This window comes from Tenrec ecaudatus, chromosome 1, assembly GCF_050624435.1.
Source record: "Tenrec ecaudatus isolate mTenEca1 chromosome 1, mTenEca1.hap1, whole genome shotgun sequence".
Lineage (NCBI taxonomy): Eukaryota > Metazoa > Chordata > Mammalia > Afrosoricida > Tenrecidae > Tenrec > Tenrec ecaudatus.
Window position 1 is genome coordinate 54,127,644 of NC_134530.1, and position 21,797 is coordinate 54,149,440.

A 21,797-nucleotide genomic window follows, 5' to 3' on the forward strand; every position below is an offset into this window, starting at 1 on the left:
CACTGCTATGTGATGCAGACCAGCGTCCGGCCCCCACTGCCCTCTTTCCCCTGTCGTCAGTGAGGAGATTACCCCGTGTGCTCTGCTCAACCACAGAGGAACGGGGAGGTCAGCGGTCAGGCCTGCAAACTGCAGCATGCCAAACTAGGGCCTCCCAGTCTTCTGCCCTCCTGCCCAGCCCTGCCCGTGAGGAGCTTCTCGGTCAAGGCTGTTTGCAGTTCCAGAAGCATGTGCTGGAACCAGCCCAGAAACTTCCAGACTCTATATTTCCCAGGATCCTCCCCTCCTCTCCTTCCCCGCGTCCACACGGACACAGCACCGGGCTCTCCCTGAGTTCCCAGAACCTGCCTGGGCCAGCAACAGGGTTCTCTCTTCGGACAAGGACCAGTCAGAAGCCATGCCCTCCCCGACCTTACCTCCACTGTGGGAACTTCCCTAATTGTCTATTGCTGAGACCTCTGGTGAAGAGCTCAGGGGCCAGAGTCAGGAGGCCCTGGACTCAAGCTCGGTGGCCTTGAGTGAGCTGCTAACCATCCCATGCCTCAGTCTCCTCCTCTGAGAAACGGGACTCATCGCCAGCATGGTCACGCAGATGGAATGGGGCCAGGCTCCCAGCGATGCCCGGGGATGAGCCATGCGGAACGTGAGCCCTCCTCTGTGTGAGTGCTCTCTCCTCCTGGCACTGTGGAGCACCCACCCCCTCCTGACCTCTGGCCTGCCCAGGGACTCAACCCTTAGTTCCCTGTCCAGGGAGCTGCATGGGCCCCAGGAGCTGAGCCTCTGTCCTTCCTCCTGGGCCAGGAGCTGGTGTCTTCTAACCTTCAGTGCCATCTGACCTCTGCTACCACAGGGGAGAGTCAGGCAGAGGGTGTAAGTCTGTGTGAGGCCACCTCAGCCTGGGTCCCTGGCCAGGTTCCTGCTCTCTCTGTGCCTCGGGACTCTCGCCCGGTAAATGAGGACAAAAATATGACCCTCCCTGTACCCTCATATAGGCTTGCTGGGAAGATGAGACAGAGAGCTTGGGGTTCCCCGGGGAGGACTGGTCACTGCTGTTGAGAAGTTTCACAAACTAGCAAACCCTCCCTGAGCATGGCCCAAAGCGATAATGCGGTTTTCCAGTGGAAAAGATGGAGAAAAGCCGTCTCGGAAGAGGAAATATCACGTGCAAAGGCCCTGAGGCCTGGGGGTGCATGCTATGCAAGATCCCTCCAGAGAAGCACAGAGAGGGGGAACTGGGACACTCCTGTTCTCGTGCCCCAAAACCACTGGGAGGGAGAGGGGGAGTGAGGCCAAGGGAGACAGTCACCGGCCTGAGGTCACATCACAAGGCTGTTACAGAACCAGGGGTCAGGGCCACCTCCGTCCTGGCTCTGCTCAGCTCGCCCCACTGCCACCCACACTCGCTGTTCCCCTTTCTTATCCCTTCCCTCTGCTTTCCCCTAGTTTCACCTGGTTTCAGTTCCCAATCCCATCCCTTCTTCGTGCCTGAGCTCCGTGACCAGGGAGTGGCCAGGGCGGCAGGAAAATGAAGACTTCCTTTCTGGCAGCAAGGAGCAGCCAAGAGCTTGGCTGGAAGGCAGGAGGTGGGGCAATGTTGAACTTGGCCATGGGGACAGTGGTGCTGATGATCAGGCAGCGTGCCGAGGAGGAGACACGGCAGCCTTGTGGGGATGACCGGGGCGCCCATGCGGGGTGAACAGGCTGGGCAGGGGTGGGCATGGAGGTGGCTCTGAGGGGGAGGTGATGGTGGTGAATGCTGGGAAGTGATAAGTTCAGGCCGTTACAGCGACAGCCACATGTGAAGATAATGGTGATGACTTGATAGTGACCATGACAGTGGTAGCATGGCCCTATGAAGAAGACCTCGGAGTGGTGGTGGTGGTGGTGACACCAGGTCCCTCAGCCCTGGGGTTCCCTGCTCAGTCCCCCAGTCCAGGATGGCGAGCTCACTCTCTCTGCCCGTCTTGGCCCCACCTCTCGCCAACAGAGCTGTCGACCCCAAGTTCTCCAGAGCATGAACCCGAGAGAGGAAAAGGGAGACTGCCCGGGAAGCCCCTGCTCTGTGAAGCCGGTGCTGGGCACTTACTCATCTGTGAACTTCACCAAGCCCTCATCACAGATCTGCGAGGTCGGGCCAGCCTCAGCTTGGTAGGAATCTCTACGCATAACCAGCGGAGGCTGCAGAAGGAGTCAAGTTCAGACTTGTCCCCAACTCTTCCCCACAAGGTCACCCATGGCGCAAAGTGTGCACTAAGTGCCACACCCCTTTCTGCCACGAGGCCCTACCACCACCAACCTCCCACCCCCGCTTCTTCCCATCCCCCACCTAGAACAGCATCCCACTGACCCTGCTTCTCCCACTTGGAGGCGGGGAGTCTCCCACACTAAGTTCATGTTTATTAGCACCCCCTCCCTCAAGCCCAGACCCCAGACCTCACCTGCCCACCCTGCTTTCTCCCAGAGTTGTCTGTCAGGGAAAGGGGAAGGCGAAGGAGGAAGGGGGAAGCAGGAGATGGGAGAGGATAACCCGATGTGTCAGTATTATGAGGCACCTCCCTGCACCCCAAGTCCCGTCCATACTTCCTGCCACAGCTTATCACACACACACACACACACACACACACACACACACACACACACCACAAGCCTGGGCAGCATCAAGAGGGCAGGGCGTCTGCTCCCTCACGTCACCTCTGAGAATGCCCCTTCCTCCTTTCCCAAGGAAGGGCTTGCTCACTTAGAAGCAGCAGCCGCTGGATGTATAGCTTGAGTTTCTTGTTCCCAAGAGGTCTTGGCTATATGTCTTGCCTCTGACAGGTCCTTCTGAAGTGCCATGTCTCCTTCGAAGGACCAGCTGTGTCTTCTCTCTTTAACCTCCAGGTTGCGTATGTGCATCAGCCGGGAACAGGCCTCCCACAGATACAGCCACAGCCTTTCTCTGGAACTCCAGGCCCGCTTGCCAGTCTCTCTCTTTCTCCCTCTCCCTCGCTCTCTCTAACTGGCTGCGCTTGTTCATCATCAGAGTCTGTTTTATTGTGTTTTGTTCCAGCAGCAGCTAGGACTAGTACCACCAGAGCACCCCATCCCCTCTCAGGGCTGCTCTCTCAAGGCTCCTGCCCATGAGTGAGTCCTCCCCACCCCACTCGCCTCCTCTGGAGCTGGGATCCGCACCACCCCACCCCCCCACCCCCCGCCCCAGCCACTGCATGGTCCTGGGCAGGGCACATGACTGCTCTGCGCCTCTGCTGTTTCCCTCCTAGATGGCTGTGAGGGGAAGGAGGAGACACATGATCATCCGTAAGGCTGGTGACTCAGAAAGACAGGCTGGCCAGCTAAAGGTGCCCGTGTGCAGCAGTGAGACGCTGAGCCCCACCGTCTCCCGCTGTCCCTCGGAGCAGACGTGTGCACACCAGGACCCCTGCGCAGCCACACCCAGCACCAGTGACGGAGCCCGAGCCGCTCACAGACACCCGTGCTGCATAGCTCCATGGCTCTGGCATTCTCGAACAGCCTCGTCTTTCTCTCACAGAGTACCTGGTGGATTTGAACCCTGGACCTTGTGCTTAGCCTAACCCATCTCACCACCGGGGCTCCTCAGTAGACAACAAGCAGACAGTGCGGTGTATGGTCACTCTCCTACGCACAGGGAAGCCAGAACACCCGTGTAACTCGCTGTACTGTGATACTCAACGTGTTGTGGTCATCTGGGACCGAATGCAGACGACAGTTTACAAAGTCAAATGGAGTAAATACCGGCTGACCCCCACGAGGGACCGGGGTCTGAACAGCCTCCAAACCAGAAGGCAGGACCCTCAGAGACCCAGCAGGCTGGTGTGAGGAATGGTCCTGTGATGGGACTCAGACTCAGGGCCCAAAGTAGGCTCCCAGGAGTAGCTGGGCATTAAATGCTTTGTTCTCGGGGTGAGTGGCAAGGTGTCCCAGGAAGAGGGAATGGCATAGGTAAAGGCAAGAATGGGCGAGACCAGAGAAAATGGTCTGCAGCCTATTTGGTGGGTAGCAACTGGGGTCTTCCAAGCGCATGCTAGTCTCTCCCCCTTCAGAAGCAAGCGTGAAGAACCTGGAAATAGCATGGACACCGCCGGTCCAGTTGACAAATGGCCCCTGAAATGGACCACAGTGCAGCCCTGAGCCCAGAAGAGCTAGATGGTGGCTGGCTGCCACTGCCAACTGCTCTGAAAGGGGTCCTAGAGAGAGTGGTTTCATGAGAGCGGGCTTACTGGTCAGATAAAGACTGGTGGGACCCTCATGTCTCACTTTCTAATCACTTGCTTAGCAGCTCGAACCCAGCAAGGAGAGGGAGAGGACTTGTCCAGATTCGGTCCTCCCCAAGGCCTACAGGGACCCCCACGCCACCTCTAGCTGGTACCTCCCAGGTTGTGTCCATCTGTGTCACCAGCCACCCTGGCTCAGTGCAACACGCCTACCAAGGCAAGTCTCAATAATAGAGAGCCCACCTACCTCCCATCCCCAGATGCCCCTGTCCTCTGATGGGCCCACCTGGGTAGGGAACAAGGCCCACCTGGGGTCAGGCCTATGCTAGCTCTCCCCACACTGGTAACTGGCCACCACACCAGCCTCCAACCCTGATGCAGCAGGAAGAAGCCACCTTTGTCCCCAGAAGACCGTGGGCCATCTGCAGCCCCTCCACGGTCCAGTGGGGCCAGCTGCCAGCTCAGGTACCGTGTGGGTCTCCTGTGTATATAAGCTGCAAGGTAGGGTACACACGCCAAAGTTGAGGAACACCGCTCAGTTGTGATCAGTCTCTCAGCCGTGGAGGTGGGGAGGTGCTGGGGAGGGACGCTGACTCGTGCCCTACCCCCACTGGCCTGGCCTTCCCACCAAGAGGGGCACAAGCTGCAGGGCAGGGAGCAAGTCGGCCCTGTCTTCCATGGAGTCATTCGCATGATGCTGACAGTTCCCAACAGACTCGCAACCGGGGCTTTCCCCACTCGGCTGTTGGGACCTATTTTAAAGTCCCAAACAGATGGGCTTTCAAATGGTGTCATCTCCTGGGAAGCCCTGGCCTGCCAGCCCCCCATTCTGCCAGGCCACAGGGGTGCATTCACTCAGAGCAGTCACCACCGGCTCCTCGTAACAGGCCAGGAGGCTGAGACCCTGACAGCAAAGGCATTTGCTTAAGGCCCCACGGCCGGTAAGGGATGGGGCTAGTGTGTGTGTGGTTTTGTTGTATCCTAACTCACAGCCCCCATTGCTGAGCATGGAGGAGCCCTGGGGAGCCTGAGATTCTAAGGCAGTGGTTCTCAACCTTTTTGTACAGTTCCTCATGTGGTGGTGACCCCCCGCCCAACCATAACAATATTTTTGTGGCTACTTTATCACTGTAATGCAGCTACTGTGATGAATCAGGCAGCCCCTGTGAAAGGGTAGTTCGAACCCCAAAGAGGCTAAGACCCACAGGTCGGAACCGCTGTTCTAAGGGGAAGCCCCTGGTGGGTGGGGCGGGAAGCTCAATTGTTCACTCCCAGGCTCTCACCTTGGACTTGGCCTCATGTGCTCTGGGCAGAGGTGGCCTGGAGCAAGGGCCTGTCCCATGATTCTGGGTGACCAGGAGTCACCGGGGGTCCTCCCGGGACATCGGCTTCCTCTTCCGGAACATGTAAAAATGGGGCGAAGCACCTCAGTCCAACCTCACCTCTCCTGATCTCTCTCTCCAACCTCTTCCCACACCTCTAACCCATCTACCACAAAAAGAAAGCCAGACCAAACCACTGCCTTTGAATGGATTCTGACGCACAGCAGCCTTATAAGACAGACTGGAGCTGCCCCACAGGGCCCCAAGACTGTAAGTCTCTACCAAAGCCACATCTTTCTCCCAAGCAACTGGCTGGGACAAGCCATCCACCTTCTGTCAGCAGCCGAGAGCATAACCCCTGCTCCACTAGGACTCAGCACCCCTCACCCAGCGGCACTGGACCCCAGCTCTCAGGGTTTATTTCCACGGCTCTCCTGGTCCTTTCGCCCTCCGAGTCATGCATGCCCTTCCCTTGGCCCAGCATGCCCTAAGCCTCCTGAAGCCCGGCTCGCCCTCAGGAGTCAGCCTTCTCTGAAAGAGTCTCTCCCGAGGGAGTCTTCCCCTCCCAGGCTGGGCTAAGGCCCCTCCACCAGGTCAAAGTCCTCAGCCCACAGCTCATCCTGGGTCAACTGGTTCCCTAGTCTGGACCAATCGGGCCTGTGTCCTGGCCCGGGATGGGACATATAAAGCCATGTCTGAGACCTGAGTCCCATTCCGTCCAGGGCAATAGAGACCCCTTTAAATAATTAAAGGTTGTTTTACAGGGAGTGGAATATACATGAGCAACAAAATAAAGAGGCATTGGATTATCAGCCAAAATACCAAATCGAGAGCTATGACGTCCATTGCTGATGGGCTAAGTAGTCAAACAGGGATAAAGCTGCAAATGTCCCAGGCAGAAGAATTCTAAATCGGCTGTGCAGACCCACCAGTCTCGAGGAAGTGGGGCACACGCCCCCTGCCTCGGCGTGGGCTGTGCAGAGTGGCTCCACCAGAGTGCAGGTGGGGGGGGGGAGGGGCACAGGAATACCTCGGCAGCATGGAAGTCAGGCAGGTGATCTGGGTCCGCCTCCACGTGCTGAGTCACCCTGACGGGATGAGCCCTGGATAGGACGTGTTGACAGCGTGCCCGCCTCCCCCAACCCCAGAATAATGAAATTAAAACAAACCCCCCAGCAGCGAGTCTGTTCTAACTCCGCGTGACCTGCATAGGGCTTCCAAAGCTCCAACCCTTGACCAGAGACACTGGTGCTTTTCCCCAGAGACTTGCCTGGTCCTGTTTGCAGCCCAACCCTTACCTGACCAGGGCAAACCTCCAGAAGCCCAGGGTGGTCGTCAGATGAACAGCAGAGGACTCCCAACTGAGGGACCCTCTACAGAAGGACTGCCCAGGACACGTCTCAAACCTAAACTCACTGCCATCAAGTCAGTACTGACTCAGGAACCCTACACATAAGGCCAGGTCGAACTGCTCCTGTGCGATTCAGAGACGGTAACTATTTACGGGAGTAGAAAGCCCAACTTTCTCCCACCAAGTGACTGGTGGTTTCGAACTACTGACTTTTAGTTAACAGCCCAAGGTATAACCACTATGCCACCAGAGCTCCTCAGGACTAGCCCAAGCCAGAAGAGACAAGGAACATTTCAGTAGATCTAGCTGTTCTAGAAGTAAAGGTTCATTTAAAACAAGAAGCGCACGTTCATTGTGCCAAGTAAATGGAAAGTAGAAGACAGGAGGTGAGCTGTCCCGGTGCTGGAACGCACAGCCGGCCACCGTGGTCTCGGCCCCCTTTCCTCCCATCCTATGTGGACTTGTGCCCTCTCCAGAAGGGGCCGAACTTGTAGCAGGGATGGGGTTTTGATCCCAAGGTGAATTTCTGAGGATGGGATTCCAAGTACCTCAGAGCTATATGGAGACCTAAAGGTCTCCTGGCGGTCCCCACCACCTACCACTGACCTAGCGGCCTTGTTTGGGGTTGACAGGCAAGCCAGGGCCAGAAAAGTTCATTTAAGACAGTCTTCTGGCTTCCCAGCATGCCCCAGAGAACCCTACGCACAGCCGCAGAAGGCTGCTGAGGAAGGCCCTCAGCCAGGCTCGAGGCCCCAGCGGGCCCCTGGGCACGTAAGAGTCCTTCCAGACTCATGAAGCGTGGCATTCTCTCAGGCCACCCAGGCACCGACTTGGTCCTCCCCAGGGGGGCCAGGTCCACGAATAGCTCAGAGTGTGCAGGGTGGCCGCCCATGGCTGGCTCCAGATGACACACCACTCTGGGTGATCGGTACATCTGGGCACAGCTTCTTTTTCCACCCAGATGTTCAGGGTCCTGTCAGCACACCTGCCACCCGATGCCTGCGCCCCAGAAAAGCCCTAGCCCTTCCGGGAAGGAGCAGAAGCCTTTCAGCAAGGGGGCAGGATGAGGATCCCCTGCTGGGCTCAGTGGCAGCCCAGAGAGGCCTGCCTGGGCCAGTGGCACAGCTTCCAGGCTTCTCCTCTGTGCTCAAGCCTTCTGCTCCAGCACATCCCATGGCTTCCCATGGTTCGTATTGTAGGTACATTATAGGCAGAGGAGGAGCCTGGTTGACATAGTGGGTGAAGTGTGAGGCTGCTAACCACAAGGTCAGTTCAAAGCCACCAGTCGCTCCGTGAGAGAGAGGTGAGGCTTTCTATTCCGGTAAAGAGTTACTACGGTCTTGGAAACCCAAAAGGGCAGTTATGCTCCGTCCGGTAGGATCTCTATGAGTCAGAATCAACTCGATGGCAATGAGATACGGACAGGGCAGATTGCCAATAAGCAAGACAAACACGCTCTTCTTTGTGCTTCCTCCCGAACGCGTAGTGCAGAATTTCACATGGGATGTGATGGAAAATGTGCGCTTATTCATACACGTTAGTAAGGAAGCACAAGTAAGCCCGTGCTTACCTTACTTACTGGGGGCCAGTCCCCATCAGGGAACTTGACATTGGCAAAGAGCCTTTGATTCTGTGGGAAGGCTGGGGGGGGGGGGGGGACAGAGGCAGGTACCAATCAGACCTTGACGCGAAAGGTCAGGTGTAGTGAAAAAAACATGCAATTGGTGACTGCAGAGTAGTAAGGTTGTGTTTGCCTTGCTGTGGGGGCATCGGTTGCATTATATATTATTATAGCACCAATTGCAGGTCCAGCCTAGCCCATCAGTTGAAACGATTTGCTCTGCCCCCCTCAGGGACACTCGGCCTTGTGACTGCAGAATAACCAGCACCAGATGCTGCCTCGCCCTGCAGGCTGCCCGCAGACTCGTTGTTTGGAAGAAGATTGTCCGGCCTTTCTCTGGAGGGACCTCGGGGGCTTGGGTAAATCTGCTGCACAAGATTAAAAAGCAAAGGATGTTCCTTTGAACACTAAGATGCTCCCGACCCAACCCCTAGTACTTTCAATCACCTCCTATGCAAGTGAACATTGGACACTGAGTAAGGAAGGCCAAAAGAGAACCGATGTGTTTGAATTGCGGTGCTGGAGAAGAGTATTGAAAGTGCCGTGGACTGCTAAAAGGACAAACTGATCTGTCTTGGAAGAAGTACAGCCAGAGTGCTCCTTAGAGGCAAGGACGGCCAGGCTTTGTCTGACACACTTTGGATGTGTTGTCAGGAGGGGCCAGTACCTGGAGAAAGACATCCTGCTTGGAAAAGCAGAGGAGGCTAGAAAGAAGAAGACCCTTTAGGAGATGGACGGACACCGGGCTGCCACAGTAGCCTCTGGCACAGGAACCATGGTCAGGATAGCGGGGGTCAGGGCTGGGTTCCTTCTGCTGTGCATGGGGTCACTCTGGGTGAGAACCGCCTCAAGGACACCTAAGCACACAGCAACAGCTGAACAGACTTGAACTTGAAACCTTCTGTTAGCAGCTGAACACAGGCACAGCTCCTGTCACCCAGGGACTCCTGGGAACACTGCGAGTTGTCACAACTCAAGATTGGAGGGCATGACTGTCCTCCAGTGGATGCTGCTAACCCCCCGACAAGGCACAGGACAAGCCGTGTGGTGGTGACTGCTGTCAGGTGCCATACATCCAGTCTCGTGGGACAGCACAGAACGGGTTTTCTAGGCTGCTATCCTTACCAAAGTAAGTCACCCGGCCAGCCTTTCCTCTGCAGTTTGAACTACAGAGCGTTCAGAAGGCAGCCTGGAGCCCAAATGCACCAGTCACCCAGGTCAGGGCCCTCGGAGTCCTCCTCTGTCTGCCAGGTGGTCCTCTGCCACGCCCTGGCAACAGCCCCGCCCCTTTGTGCACACCACTCCTTCCCCTGTGTCCTGCCCCACCCGTGCACCCCACAGTCTAGCTCCCCTTGCCACTGGCACCACCTCCAGGAAGCCTACCCTGATGTGGCACGGGGCAGGTCGGTGGGGCAGCCTGCGCGGAGTCAGCTTGGCCTGCGCACAATGGGCTTTTTCCTCATCTGACTCTGTCGCCAGCATAGACACACCAGAAGAAGAGCCACCACCCAGGCCCACAGTCCTTCGTGGGCACAGAGGGCCAACTGGGTACACGTCTGAACACTGTGCTCGGGTCCATGACCTACGCGGTGTTGGAGGCACAGGGGGTGGAGACCTCTTTGACAGTCCATACCCCACCCCACCCCACCCCACACACACCCATTTTCTAACTGGGGAAATTGAAGCTCAGAAAGAGACTGGGCCTGGAGGCCTTCAGTGTATAACTTCCCACAGGACGACTCCCACCCCACACTGTCCTTCAGGGCCCTGCCCTGTCCCTTAGGAGCCTCCCTCCCCGTGCCGTCCACAGGGAACATTGCACCATCTCCGAGCATGGAGAGACTCCAAAGCCGTGGTTCGGGATGGCTCCATGTCCGTCAGTCCCTCAGGGCCAGTCTGGCCTTGGGAGTGGTAAGGACGTTGTCTGAGTGGAAGGCCTGCAGCGATGGTGAGGGTCTTGTAGCCCCTCCTAAAGCCAGGACAGACCCTCCCACGCCACCAGCCTGACTCAGCTGTGCAGAGGGACAGTGTGGGGTCCTCGTGTGCCCCGGGGAAGACACCCCAGGGACTCTGATGGGCTGTGACTACTCGTGTCCCTCTCATGTCACAGCATGTCTAATGGAAAGCATAGCACCAACCGGAGTCTCGGGCCCCGCTCCCTTTATCAAATGCTACACACACGGCACAAACACGCGTGACACACACCGCACGGCAGAAACACACACAGCACGCAGGCATGAACAGCAAAAGCACACGAAACACAATACCACACACACCATAGACACAGTATCTCACCAGTTAACATATCACACAAGCCCCACAGACAGACAGCACACACACATCCAACATACCTGGCACACACCCAACAAGTATACATCGCGTGACATGTACTGCCCACATTCACACACACCACACACGTATGTCATGCACACGCCCATGTGTATGCACACTCACACACCCTGTGAAGGACCTGGCAGGCAGGGCCCACGCTGGCTCTTCTCTCTCCCGGCTCCTCCTACCCCGGGGCGTCCGGGCTGAGTGTCCGCCAGCAGGGCCAGGGCCACCGGTATCAGAGGTGGCAGAGACTCTGCCACCACCAGGAGCTGGGCTGCCTCACCCTCGCTCCTGTTTCCAGGTCCGCAGAGGGGAGGCTACCTGCCAACCCAGCCAGGGTGAGGACAGGCCCACTGGGTGGGGGGCCCTTGGAGTTAGGGCTGCCATTGGTCCCTGGACTCCCTGTGCACCACAATTCTAATGTCCCTCAGGGACCCGGAGTCCCAAAGCTCCTGAGTTATTCCGTCCTCAGGCAACAAATACAGAGCCCGACCACGTGCTGACGGAGCCCTGGCAGCACAAGGGTTGCACGTTGGGCTACTGACTGCGAGGTCAGCAGTTCCAAACCACTTGCTGCTCTGCTGGAACAAGATGAGGCTCTCTACCCCCATAAAGAGCGAGTCTCAGAAACCACAGGGGGCAGCTCTACCCTGTCCACAGGGTCACTCTGAGTCACAATGACCACCATGGCTCTGAGTGAATGAGAGATTGTGCCCCTGCCCTGGGGGCTCCTGGCAGGAATGGGAGCTTTATAGCCCAGACTGAGGACTCTGTACCAAGAACTGCACGCTTAACTTCTTCAATGCTCCGAGGTAGTGACCGCTGTCCCTAGGCCACAGGAGATTGAATTGAGCAGAGCCCAGAGGCAGGCCGGGGCCTGAGAGCCGCAACTGCCAGGCAGACACTCGGTCTTGTCAGACACTGCCCCGGGGTCCTCGCGGCAACCTGACGGCGTTGGAATTGTGCTTGTTCTCGGGCCTGCTTTTTAAAGGCAGAAGCTGGTGCTCAGAGCGGTTAAGCAAGTTGCCCAAGGCTGCACAGCTAGGAAGTGGGGAGGCACATTTGCATGCAGGAGTCTGGGTGCTGCGGCTGTGCACTGAACCGCTGAGTGGTGTTGGCCCTCGGGAGGCAGGGTGCTCGCCCAGCCTGCGACAGGAAGCAGATGCGGGCAGAGCGCCGCAGTTGGCAGCAGCTGATAATGGCATGCCGGGTTGGGCTGGTTTTGAGGAAGTACTCCCAGGCTAGTGGGAGAACTCTAACCACAGGCCTTGAGTCACCCTAGGAGGGAGGTGTCAGGGTCTGGGGGAGCTGGGAGTTAGCGGGTGGGGTGGGTGGTAGGTGGTGGGTGGGAGGCGCTCTGGATGAGACAGAACTGAGACTCTAACCATCAGCCACCCCAAAAGAGGGGAGCCTGCAGGCCAGACTGACACAGAACAAGGAGGGTTCGCAGGAAACAACACCTTCACGCCACCAGCCTCAGAAGAGGAACTGCTGGGGAGGGGATGGGGGTATGTCCTTTGTGTCACTCCGCGAGCTGGAGACAGACATGTAATGACCACAAGGCCTCGGTTTTTCTCAGCAGGGACAAGGTCGAGGCTGGACTCAGCTGTAAACTGAGAGGGCTCGGCCTGCGTCTCCCAGATGGAAGCTCAAAGCCACTTGTGCCGAACGCTTGTTTGGTGCTGTCCCTTCCATACACAGGATACGCGTAGACACACACACACACACACACACACACACACACACACACCCTTCTCCCCAGCACTGTACGTGTGCGTGCATGTGATGCCAGTAGTCACAGCCCCTCAAGAGTCCCCTGTGTTAGAAATGCTTGTGACATGAGAGGGACGCCCTGTGCCAGTGAACTGACCCACAACCTGTCACAAGCCCAGGCCTACCTTTCCCCCAGACTCCTGGCTGCCCAAAGTGCTGTCACACCTATTCCCAGATTACCTGGGGGCTGCACCCCTGCCCCGTTTTACAGACGCAGAGACTGCGCTCCAGCCTGGATGGTGAGCGGAGGGCCCTGCAGAGACCCTCCCCCAGTCCACAGAGGGGCAACAAAAGCCCAGAGCAGGGAGGGGTGGGCCCAGGATCCCACCATGAAGCCGGGAATGGTGGCCCTCACATTTGAGGGGGCCCAGTAAGTCATATCATGCGATACCCACCCTCACACACTCACAGAGGCGGAGACACCCGCACTCAAACACTGGCACACAGTCACACACAGACGTAGTGTCACACACAATCAGGACACTTACAGTTCCTTACATACACTCACACATACTGTACATGCTCAGTCACACACACACACACTTCTCCCTGAGCCCGCCGGACACTCACCACGTGGTAGATGGCCAAGGCGGTGGTGGCCACGCGGACATTGAAGCAGCAGCAGGTCTGGCGGGTGGTGGCTGTGCGGAGGGCCATGGCTGCTCTGTCGCCTGCTCAGAGGCTCTGTGGGGGAAAGAGCCGGGCGCCTGGAGCAGGACAGAAAGGGGAAGCTGCGAGCTGCTGCCCTCTCACTGTCCCTTAGATAGGCAGGGGCAAGGTCGTCACCGTCACCATGGGGCGGGACCGCAGTGGAGGAGGGGCCACAGCCTGGCACCAAGAAGAGCCCCGGGCCTCCAGGACCCCCACCCCACCCCCAGAGGGCAGACCCTCCCACCACCAGGCCGGGCCCACATATCCTGCTCACCCAGCACACACCACCAACCTTGGGGACAGGGCTGTGACCAAACCCACTTCCAGGTGAAGAAACAGAAGCAAGGCCCTTCCCCAGAACCAGTCAGCCGCTCTGTGGTGGCGGGATTCAAACCCAGGTCCAGCCGGCTAGTGTTTCCCACATGTCAAGGCTCATGCATAGCACACTCCTGGATTCACTCCTTGGGTCCTGGCGTGCGTGCGTGTGTGTGTGTGTGTGTGTGTGTGTGTGTAACAGCTACTTTCCTGATTTCTTCCCGCACCTCCGCAGAGCAGACAGTGCCACAGACATAACGGGGTACGATGGAAGTTTCCCCTGGGTGTGAGGGAAGGGGCAGGGAGTCGTCATTGGACGGGCATTTGTAGAGTCTGCTGGGCACTGATTACAAACAAGTTCAGGTGGGAATGGATGGGGCGAGGGTGAGGAAGCTTCATGAATGCACATGCGGCTGTGGTGGTCAGGGACCGGCCCATAGCGACTCTGGGGACAGCAGAAGGAAGGACTGTCTGCTGGGGCACCATCCTCACAAGAGCTGGCCACACTTTTTAGTGGACCCCATTTTATAGATGAAGACGCTGCTGCACAGGAGGCGACGGCTTGCCCCGGGGCCTGTAGCTGCCTGTGGAGGAACGTGCACTTGAATCCAGGCTGGGGGGCTCCAGAACCCACCTCGTGGAGCACTGGTCTTCCCACTCGACCCCCACCCTCAGGGAAAAGCACAGACTCCCTGAGCTTGGAAGAGGGGCACAGGGCTCCCCTCCCATCACTGCCCAACCCCTGGATGGTGTGCCAGCCCTTGCCCTGCCTGAGGAATAAATCCTCACAACAAGCATCAACCCCCCTGTGGGAGTTACACAATCTCCTGTCAACTTGCGGATATTAAGAGTGAAGGGGTGGAGTCTAGTCAATCAGGTCACCCTGTTAATCCCTCGTTGTGGGCATGGCCTTCTCATGAGGATTCTGGAAACCTCTCTGCTCTGCCTTGGTCTTCCTGTTGACAAGCCACGTGGAGGCTTGCTGAGCCCAGTGAGGAGTCTCTCTCTCTGCTCACCTTCCCGTTGAGCAGCCACCCTCAGAGAGCTGGAGGAGCCACGTGGAGACCCATGCCAGCACTGAGATGCTCCCACCACCACTGGATCCACAAGAGTTTCCACCCACCGGCCTGTGGTCTTTCTGCATTCAGCATCACTGCATGTGCGGTGTGAGTCTGAATTTATGGATTAGTCTTGGACATAGGGGCTAATATCAAACTTGTGGACTTGATCTGGACTGGGCTGGGATGTTTTCTCAATATAAAATTACTCTTTGATATCAAGTTCCCTCTTACACATGCATGAGTGTCTCTGGATTTGTATCTCTAGACAACCCGGTCTAACACACCCCCATGTGAGCCTCAAGACCCCCTGACACTCACATGCCATCAAAAGTGCTACCCTGCCACCGGGGAAGTTGGCATTAGTCGGCCATGAATGGAGCTAGGCCTCCCTGTATTAATGCTCTCAGCTGCAGACAAGCAGGCTAGAGGCTCAAGCCCACCCGAGGGGCCTTTGAAGAAAGGCTGGGCCCTCTACTTCCCACGGTACTGCTTGTTTCACATGAAGCAAGCTCCACGGGGCTTTCTGGTCTTTTCTTAGATGATAGATTAGCCGTGTTGTAATAAAGGAAGAGAGCATGAAGCAACTACGAGATTCCTGTAAGAAGCATTGCGTGCCCACAAACTGAGCTCACTGTGACTTCTGGTGAGAACAGAGGAGGGCCTGCCCCAAAGGCCCGCCCCATCAAGAGATGCTGGCATTAACATTGCACCCTGCCCCAAGCAATCATGGCTGCCCAGGAGGGGTTTGAAAAGACCTTCAAGCTCCTCCTCCTTGGTAGGAATTATTCTGTGGGGCCCCCAAAGCTTGGCTGGTATGCATAGTTAAACCCTCTTTTCACTCACCACTGAGACGAAGGGCGCCCTGTCCACCTGGCCCTTGGGCTAGCAGCTGGAAGATGCCAGGATTGGGTTCAGGCCAGGTGGCTGTGGGCATCACACTCGAACTTCTGCATCACACCCTCATCCTAGGACAGCAGGTGGCAGCAAGGCCGACCGAGAGAGAGCAGCGAGGCCTGAGCATGAGGCAGGCATGTGGTGCTCCAGAGAGACCACGCAGAAGAGGGGACATGCATGCAGGGACCTCAGTGCACCAGCCCAGAAGCAGGACTACCTGGCAGGCAGGTGGACCAGAAAGCACAGAGGCTCTGAGGAGGGAGTGTGCTTGGCACCGTCCCGGGACAGCAGGGCCAGATCTGTGGGACATGAGCCAAGCAGGGGTCAGTGGGAAGAGATCTAGAAATGCCAATAAGTGATGCGATGATTGGGCAAAAGCAAAGCTGCCTGTGAAGCCACCTCCCAAAGAGAGGGACACGCCCCACTGATGTGTGCGTGAGCTCGTTTTTGGATGCTCTGTGTGGATGAGAGTTTCCCATTTTAGGCAACCATTTTCTTTCCATGCACATTGTAAAACGAAACATGGCGAGCCCAGAAATTCTGCGATTGTCCCGTTTATGGGAGCAACACAAAGTCTCCTCCTAAAGCAGATGCACTGAAATAAGAAGGCGGTAAAGAGATGCGCAGGAAACCATCCAGAAAGCTGAGGCGGCAGCCGTGGGGACGTGTGTAAATGTGCCAATGGGTGGGTCTTGCATGCCGGCAGCTGCCCGCTGCCGCTGTGTGATTGATCTTGGACAAGTGGTTTGGGATCTCTGATCCGTTGTTCACAGGCCCAGAAGAGCAGTCGTTCTGCGGTGAGGCTGACGCTCTGTCAGCTTCCTCCCCTCCCCCCACCTCCTCAGCGTTATCTCATGCTGCCACGGCAGAAGCCCCACAGGTGGGTGTCACGGGCCCGACTTCCTAATCCAGCGCACCAGCTGTAGAGAAGGCTTTCACTCGTTCACTTCTTGGAGGAGGCCTTGGTCTCATTCCAGCTCCTGTCCCTTGGCTCCTTGGCCATCGTCCCGTGGCCTGGCATCTACCGTCCCCACTGTGCTTGTCTGCACTTCCTCACGCCTGAGCCTAACCCCTTATGTCCTCGCTAACATCGCACAGGAAGCCCCATTCCCCAGTGGGGTTTACCCACCGGGATAAGGGTTAGCACCACCACCACCACCCGCAGCTCCCTTGCCTCGACTGCCTTCACACTACTGGGGAGAGGCAGGGCCAGAGCTGGCATGTGAACCCAGATCTCTCCGGTGCTGAGGACTGGCCTATATCTCTAGAGCAGTGGTTCGCAACCTCCCTAATGCCGCGACTCTTTCATACATGTTGTGCTGACCCCGTGTGCAGGTGTATCTGCACGTGGGCAGACCCCAGTGGAGACGGATAGAGTGAGAACCCCCAGAGTGAGAACCTGATGCTCTAGAGAGACCAGGGACCAAGTGACCTCTCCAGGACACCATTTCCCTCCCAACAGGACCCAGGGTTCCCCTGGAGTCACTCATTCCTCTGTGGGCCTCAGGTCCTGTTGAGATGGAGCCCCATCAGCTTTATTACCACCCCCTACCAAGTCTCCTGAGAAGCCTCTGAATATTATCTCCAATGGTCCCTTGAATGAGACCCCCTAGGCTGGGCAGAATAAGACGTAGCCTCAGAGCCGGGCAGAAAGCTAACTGCGCAGATAAGGTGAAGTCAAGAATGTGGAGATGGTGAGATGGTCCTGGCGTCCCTGTTACCGGGTGGGCCCAACGCAATCACCGGAAACGGTGAAAGGGGAAGAACTGGGCAGGAGGATGCTGTCCTTTAGGGTCATTAGGAGTTGGAGCGGATTCTATACCCCGCCACAACAAGGAAGCCCGAGGAGAAGCGCCCATCCCATTGTCTGAGAGGAGGAAATCAGAAAACCCAGCCCATGGCAACACCGCACGCCCTACTCCCAGCCTGCCGTCCCTGTTCTTGCTGTGATGGTTGGTAGGTGCTATGGGGTTGGGTCCAAGCCATAGCTACACTGTGCACCCCGGAAGGAAGGGCAGCCCTGCCCTGTTCTGCACCAGGCCCGCAGCCCTTGCTGTGGTGGAGCCCACGATTGCAGCCACTGGGCGAATCCATCTCTCTCAGAGTCTTCCTCAATTCCCCTGACCCTCCAGGTGACGAAGCATAACGCCATGCCCCGGGAGTGAACCCATCCTGACACCATGTCCAAAGCAGATCTCATGAAGCCCTGCCGTCCGCACTTCCAAGGGACGTCCGGGCTGTATTTCTTCCAGCACAGATGTGCTGATTCTTCTAGCACTCCGAGGTACATTGTGCATTCTTCCCCAGTGCCATAACCGAAGTCCACTGATTCTTCTCTGGCCTCTCTTTTTTTTTAATAAATCATTTTATTGGGGCTCATACAACTCTTATCACAATCCATACATACATCAATTGAGTAAAGCACCCTTATACATTCATTGCCCTTGTCATTCTCAAATTTCGCCTTCCACTTGGGTTCCTGGAATCAGCTCATTTTCCTTTTATCCCCTCCCCCCCTCCTCACTCCTCCCTCCCCATGAACCCTTAATCGTTTGTAAATTATTATTTTATCTTATCTTATACTGCCCGGCATCTCCCCTCACCCACCTTCCCGTTGCCCATCCCCCGGAGAGGAGGTTACACGTTGATCCCTGAGATCGGTTCTCCCTTTCTACACCCCCTTCCCTCCCAGTGTCACCACTCTCACTGTTGGTCCTGAGGGGTTCATCCGTCCTAGATTCCCTGTGTTTCCAGATCCCTACTGCACCGCTGTACGTCCTCTGGTCTAACCAGGTCCGCAAGGCAGAATTGGGATCATGATAATTGTGGGGAGGAAGCGTTCAAGAACTAGAGGAAGGTTTTGAGTTTCATTGTTGATACACTGAACCCTGAGTGACTCATCTCCTCCCCACTACCCATCTGCAAGGGATGTCCAGCTGTTTACAGATGGGCATTGGGTCCCCATCACGCTCTGGCCTCCCTTTCATGGCCCTGTTTCATGAGACGATTGAAAACGTCATGGTTTGGGTCAGGGGCACGTTAATCTTCATGACATCGTTGTTTTTTAACGCTTTAAGGAGGTTATGTACAGGTTTGTCCAAAGCAATACATTGTTTGGCTGCTTCATTGTCACTTCCACGGGCACTGATTGTGAACCCAACTCAAATGAAATCCTTGACAACTTTGATTTTTTTTCTTCATTTACCTTGATGTTGTTTATTGGGACAGTTTTGAGAAAATTTTTTTCTTTACATTACATTAAGATGTAACTCACACCCAAGACTGCAGATCAAAACTTGCTAGTGCGTCTTCCTCCAGTCCTGATGCCATGGGTCTTCAAGGAGCCAGCTTCTCAGAAGATTTGCTCAGCATCCAGACTGAATAAGAAAGATGAAAGGGCGCAACCATGACACCCACCTTTCCTCATTGAAGCCCCACACCGCGGTCCCTTGTTCTGCTCACACTACTGTCTGTTAGTCTAGGGTCAGGTTGTGCGTGAGCGTATTACGTGTCTGGAATCCTCATTCTTCTCTAGGTTATCCATAGTTTGCTAGATCCACATAGCTGGATGCCTTTGCAGAGACGCTACAGCACAAGACACTACAGCACTACAGTGCAGAGACACTACAGCACAAGACACTACAGCACTACAGTGCAGAGACACTACAGCACAAGACACTACAGCACTACAGTGCAGAGACACTACAGCACAAGACACTACAGCACTACAGTACAGAGACACTACAGCACAAGACACTACAGCACTACAGTGCAGAGACACTACAGCACAAGACACTACAGCACTACAGTACAGAGACACTACAGCACAAGACACTACAGCACTACAGTGCAGAGACACTACAGCACAAGACACTACAGCACTACAGTACAGAGACACTACAGCACAAGACACTACAGCACTACAGTGCAGAGACACTACAGCACAAGACACTACAGCACTACAGTGCAGAGACACTACAGCACAAGACACTACAGCACTACAGTGCAGAGACACTATAGCACAAGACACTACAGCACTATAGTGCAGAGACACTACAGCACAAGACACTACAGCACTACAGTGCAGAGACACTACAGCACAAGACACTACAGCACTACAGTGCAGAGACACTACAGCACAAGACACTACAGCACTACAGTGCAGAGACACTACAGCACAAGACACTACAGCACTACAGTGCAGAGACGCTACAGCACAAGACACTACAGCACTACAGTGCAGAGACACTACAGCACAAGACACTACAGCACTACAGTACAGAGACACTACAGCACAAGACACTACAGCACTACAGTGCAGAGACACTACAGCACAAGTAAACATCTTTCCGGTATTCTCTGCTTTCAGCCAAGACCATCTCATGGCAGCAACGAGATCCCTTATTCCACAGCCTCTTCTGAATCTGGCTTGAATTTCTGGTAGCTCCCTGTTAATGTACTGCGGCGACCGTTTTTTAATTATCTTCAGAAAATTTTACTTGCGTGTGATATTAATGGTTCTGTTGGATAAATCTCATGAGTCCCTGCTGAGTCGGCTTTCTTTGGAATGGGCACAAATACGATCTCTTCCAGTCAGTTGACCAGATAACTGTTTTGCAAATGTCTTGGCATAGACGAGTGAGTTCTTCCAGGGCTTCGTCTTCTTGTCAAAACAATTCAATTGATTTTCCATCAAGTCCTAGAGCCTTATTTTTCACAAATGCCTCCAGTGCAACTTGGACATGGTCCTTCAATATCACCGGTCAATGGTGACCGATTCTTTTGGGCATGGGGCATCTGTGGCTTCCTTCCATCTTTTGATGCTTCCTGGATCGTTCGCTATTTTGCCCATGAACCCCTTCAATATTGCAACTCGAGGCTTGAATTTTTCTTCAGTTCTTTCAGCTGGATATAGGCTGAGGGTGGTCTTCGTTTTTGGCTTTTTAACTCCGGATCTTGGTACATTTTGTTAGACTCCTTCGCTTTGTCTCTCGTGCTGTGCTTTGAAATTGTCTGCTCCACCCTCTTACTGTGTCTGCCTCCATTCCCTCTCACCACGCTCTGCTTGAAAGTGAGAGTCAGAATATCTCCTGACGTCACTGTAGTCTTCTCTTTCTCCCCTGTCATTTTTATGACCTTTTCTTTTTCCATGTTTGGTGTTCTTGATGTCATCCCACAACTCAGCAGGTCATTAGTGTTCAATGCATCAAACCTGTTCTTAAGATGTTCTCAAAGTTCAGGTGGGATACTCTCGAGATTGGATTTTGGCTCTTATAGACTTGTGTTTACTTCATTCGGCATCAATCTAACCTTATACATGAACAATTGATGGTCTGTTCTGTAGTCAGCCACTGGACTTAATTTGGTTGATGATATTGAGCTTCTCCGTTGTCTCTTCCCACCAAACTCAAAATCCTAAACTCCCTGCTATTGAGTCCAATCCCCTGTGGGTTTCAGAAATTGTATCTCTTTATGAAAACAGAAAGCCTCTTCTTTCTCCTTTGAAGCGGCTGGCAGTTTCAAACTGTGGCCTCACAGTTAGGAGCCCCCTGTGCCACAGAGGCAGCCAATCTGATTCCTGAGTACCCCATCTGGAGAGCTCTACACAGATACTCACCGTGTATGTTGACAAATGGATTGACACAGTGGTGCCTCGATGGGCGTAGGCATGGGAACAGTGGTAAGTAGGGCGCAGGCCCAGGCAGTGTTGCCTTCTGTTGGGTGTAGGGTCGCTCTGGGTTGGAACTGACTCGAAGGCACTTAACGGCGACAACAGTATTTTTGTTGTTGGGAAAAAAGCATTTGCAATGAAGAAGTCATCGTCGGTCATGAAAATTCTGTCATGTGATATCCAGTATTGTTTTATGACTCAGTCCATATTTTCCAACCACTGGTCCTTTTTCATCCCAACTTTCACATTAAATTAACCGCCAGTGATTCTCAAGGAATCTTGGCTGCCTGGTTAGTCAATTTCAGACTAAAGAAGTTGATGGATTTCTGTAATGTCTTCATCGCTGGCTTGAGTAATTTGAATAATAGCCCTGTTGACTAGCCTTCTTTGTAGGTGAATAGCTATTTCCCTATCACCGATAGCATGTTCCTTCCAAGTAGATCCTGAAAGGGCTTTTGATGATTATTTCGATGTCACGCCTCTTCAATCTGTCATTGCAGTCAGCGTGGATCAGAGATGGTCGGGTGCAGGATGGCCAACCCCAGGCTGGCTCAGCTCACTAGTGCCGAGAC

General features: G+C 55.1%; 1 protein-coding gene across 1 annotated transcript in view; it reads right to left on the bottom strand.

Annotated features, from left to right (window-relative positions):
* Window positions 1–13,318, bottom strand: part of LAPTM5 (lysosomal protein transmembrane 5) — a 29,023-nt gene extending 15,705 nt beyond the window's left edge. The window contains exon 1 of the mRNA XM_075538834.1: window positions 13,204–13,318. Within this exon, the coding sequence (XP_075394949.1) occupies window positions 13,204–13,290 (87 nt within the window). The 5' untranslated portion in view covers window positions 13,291–13,318. The remainder of the gene's footprint in view (window positions 1–13,203) is intronic.
* Window positions 13,319–21,797: the final 8,479 nt, after the last annotated feature.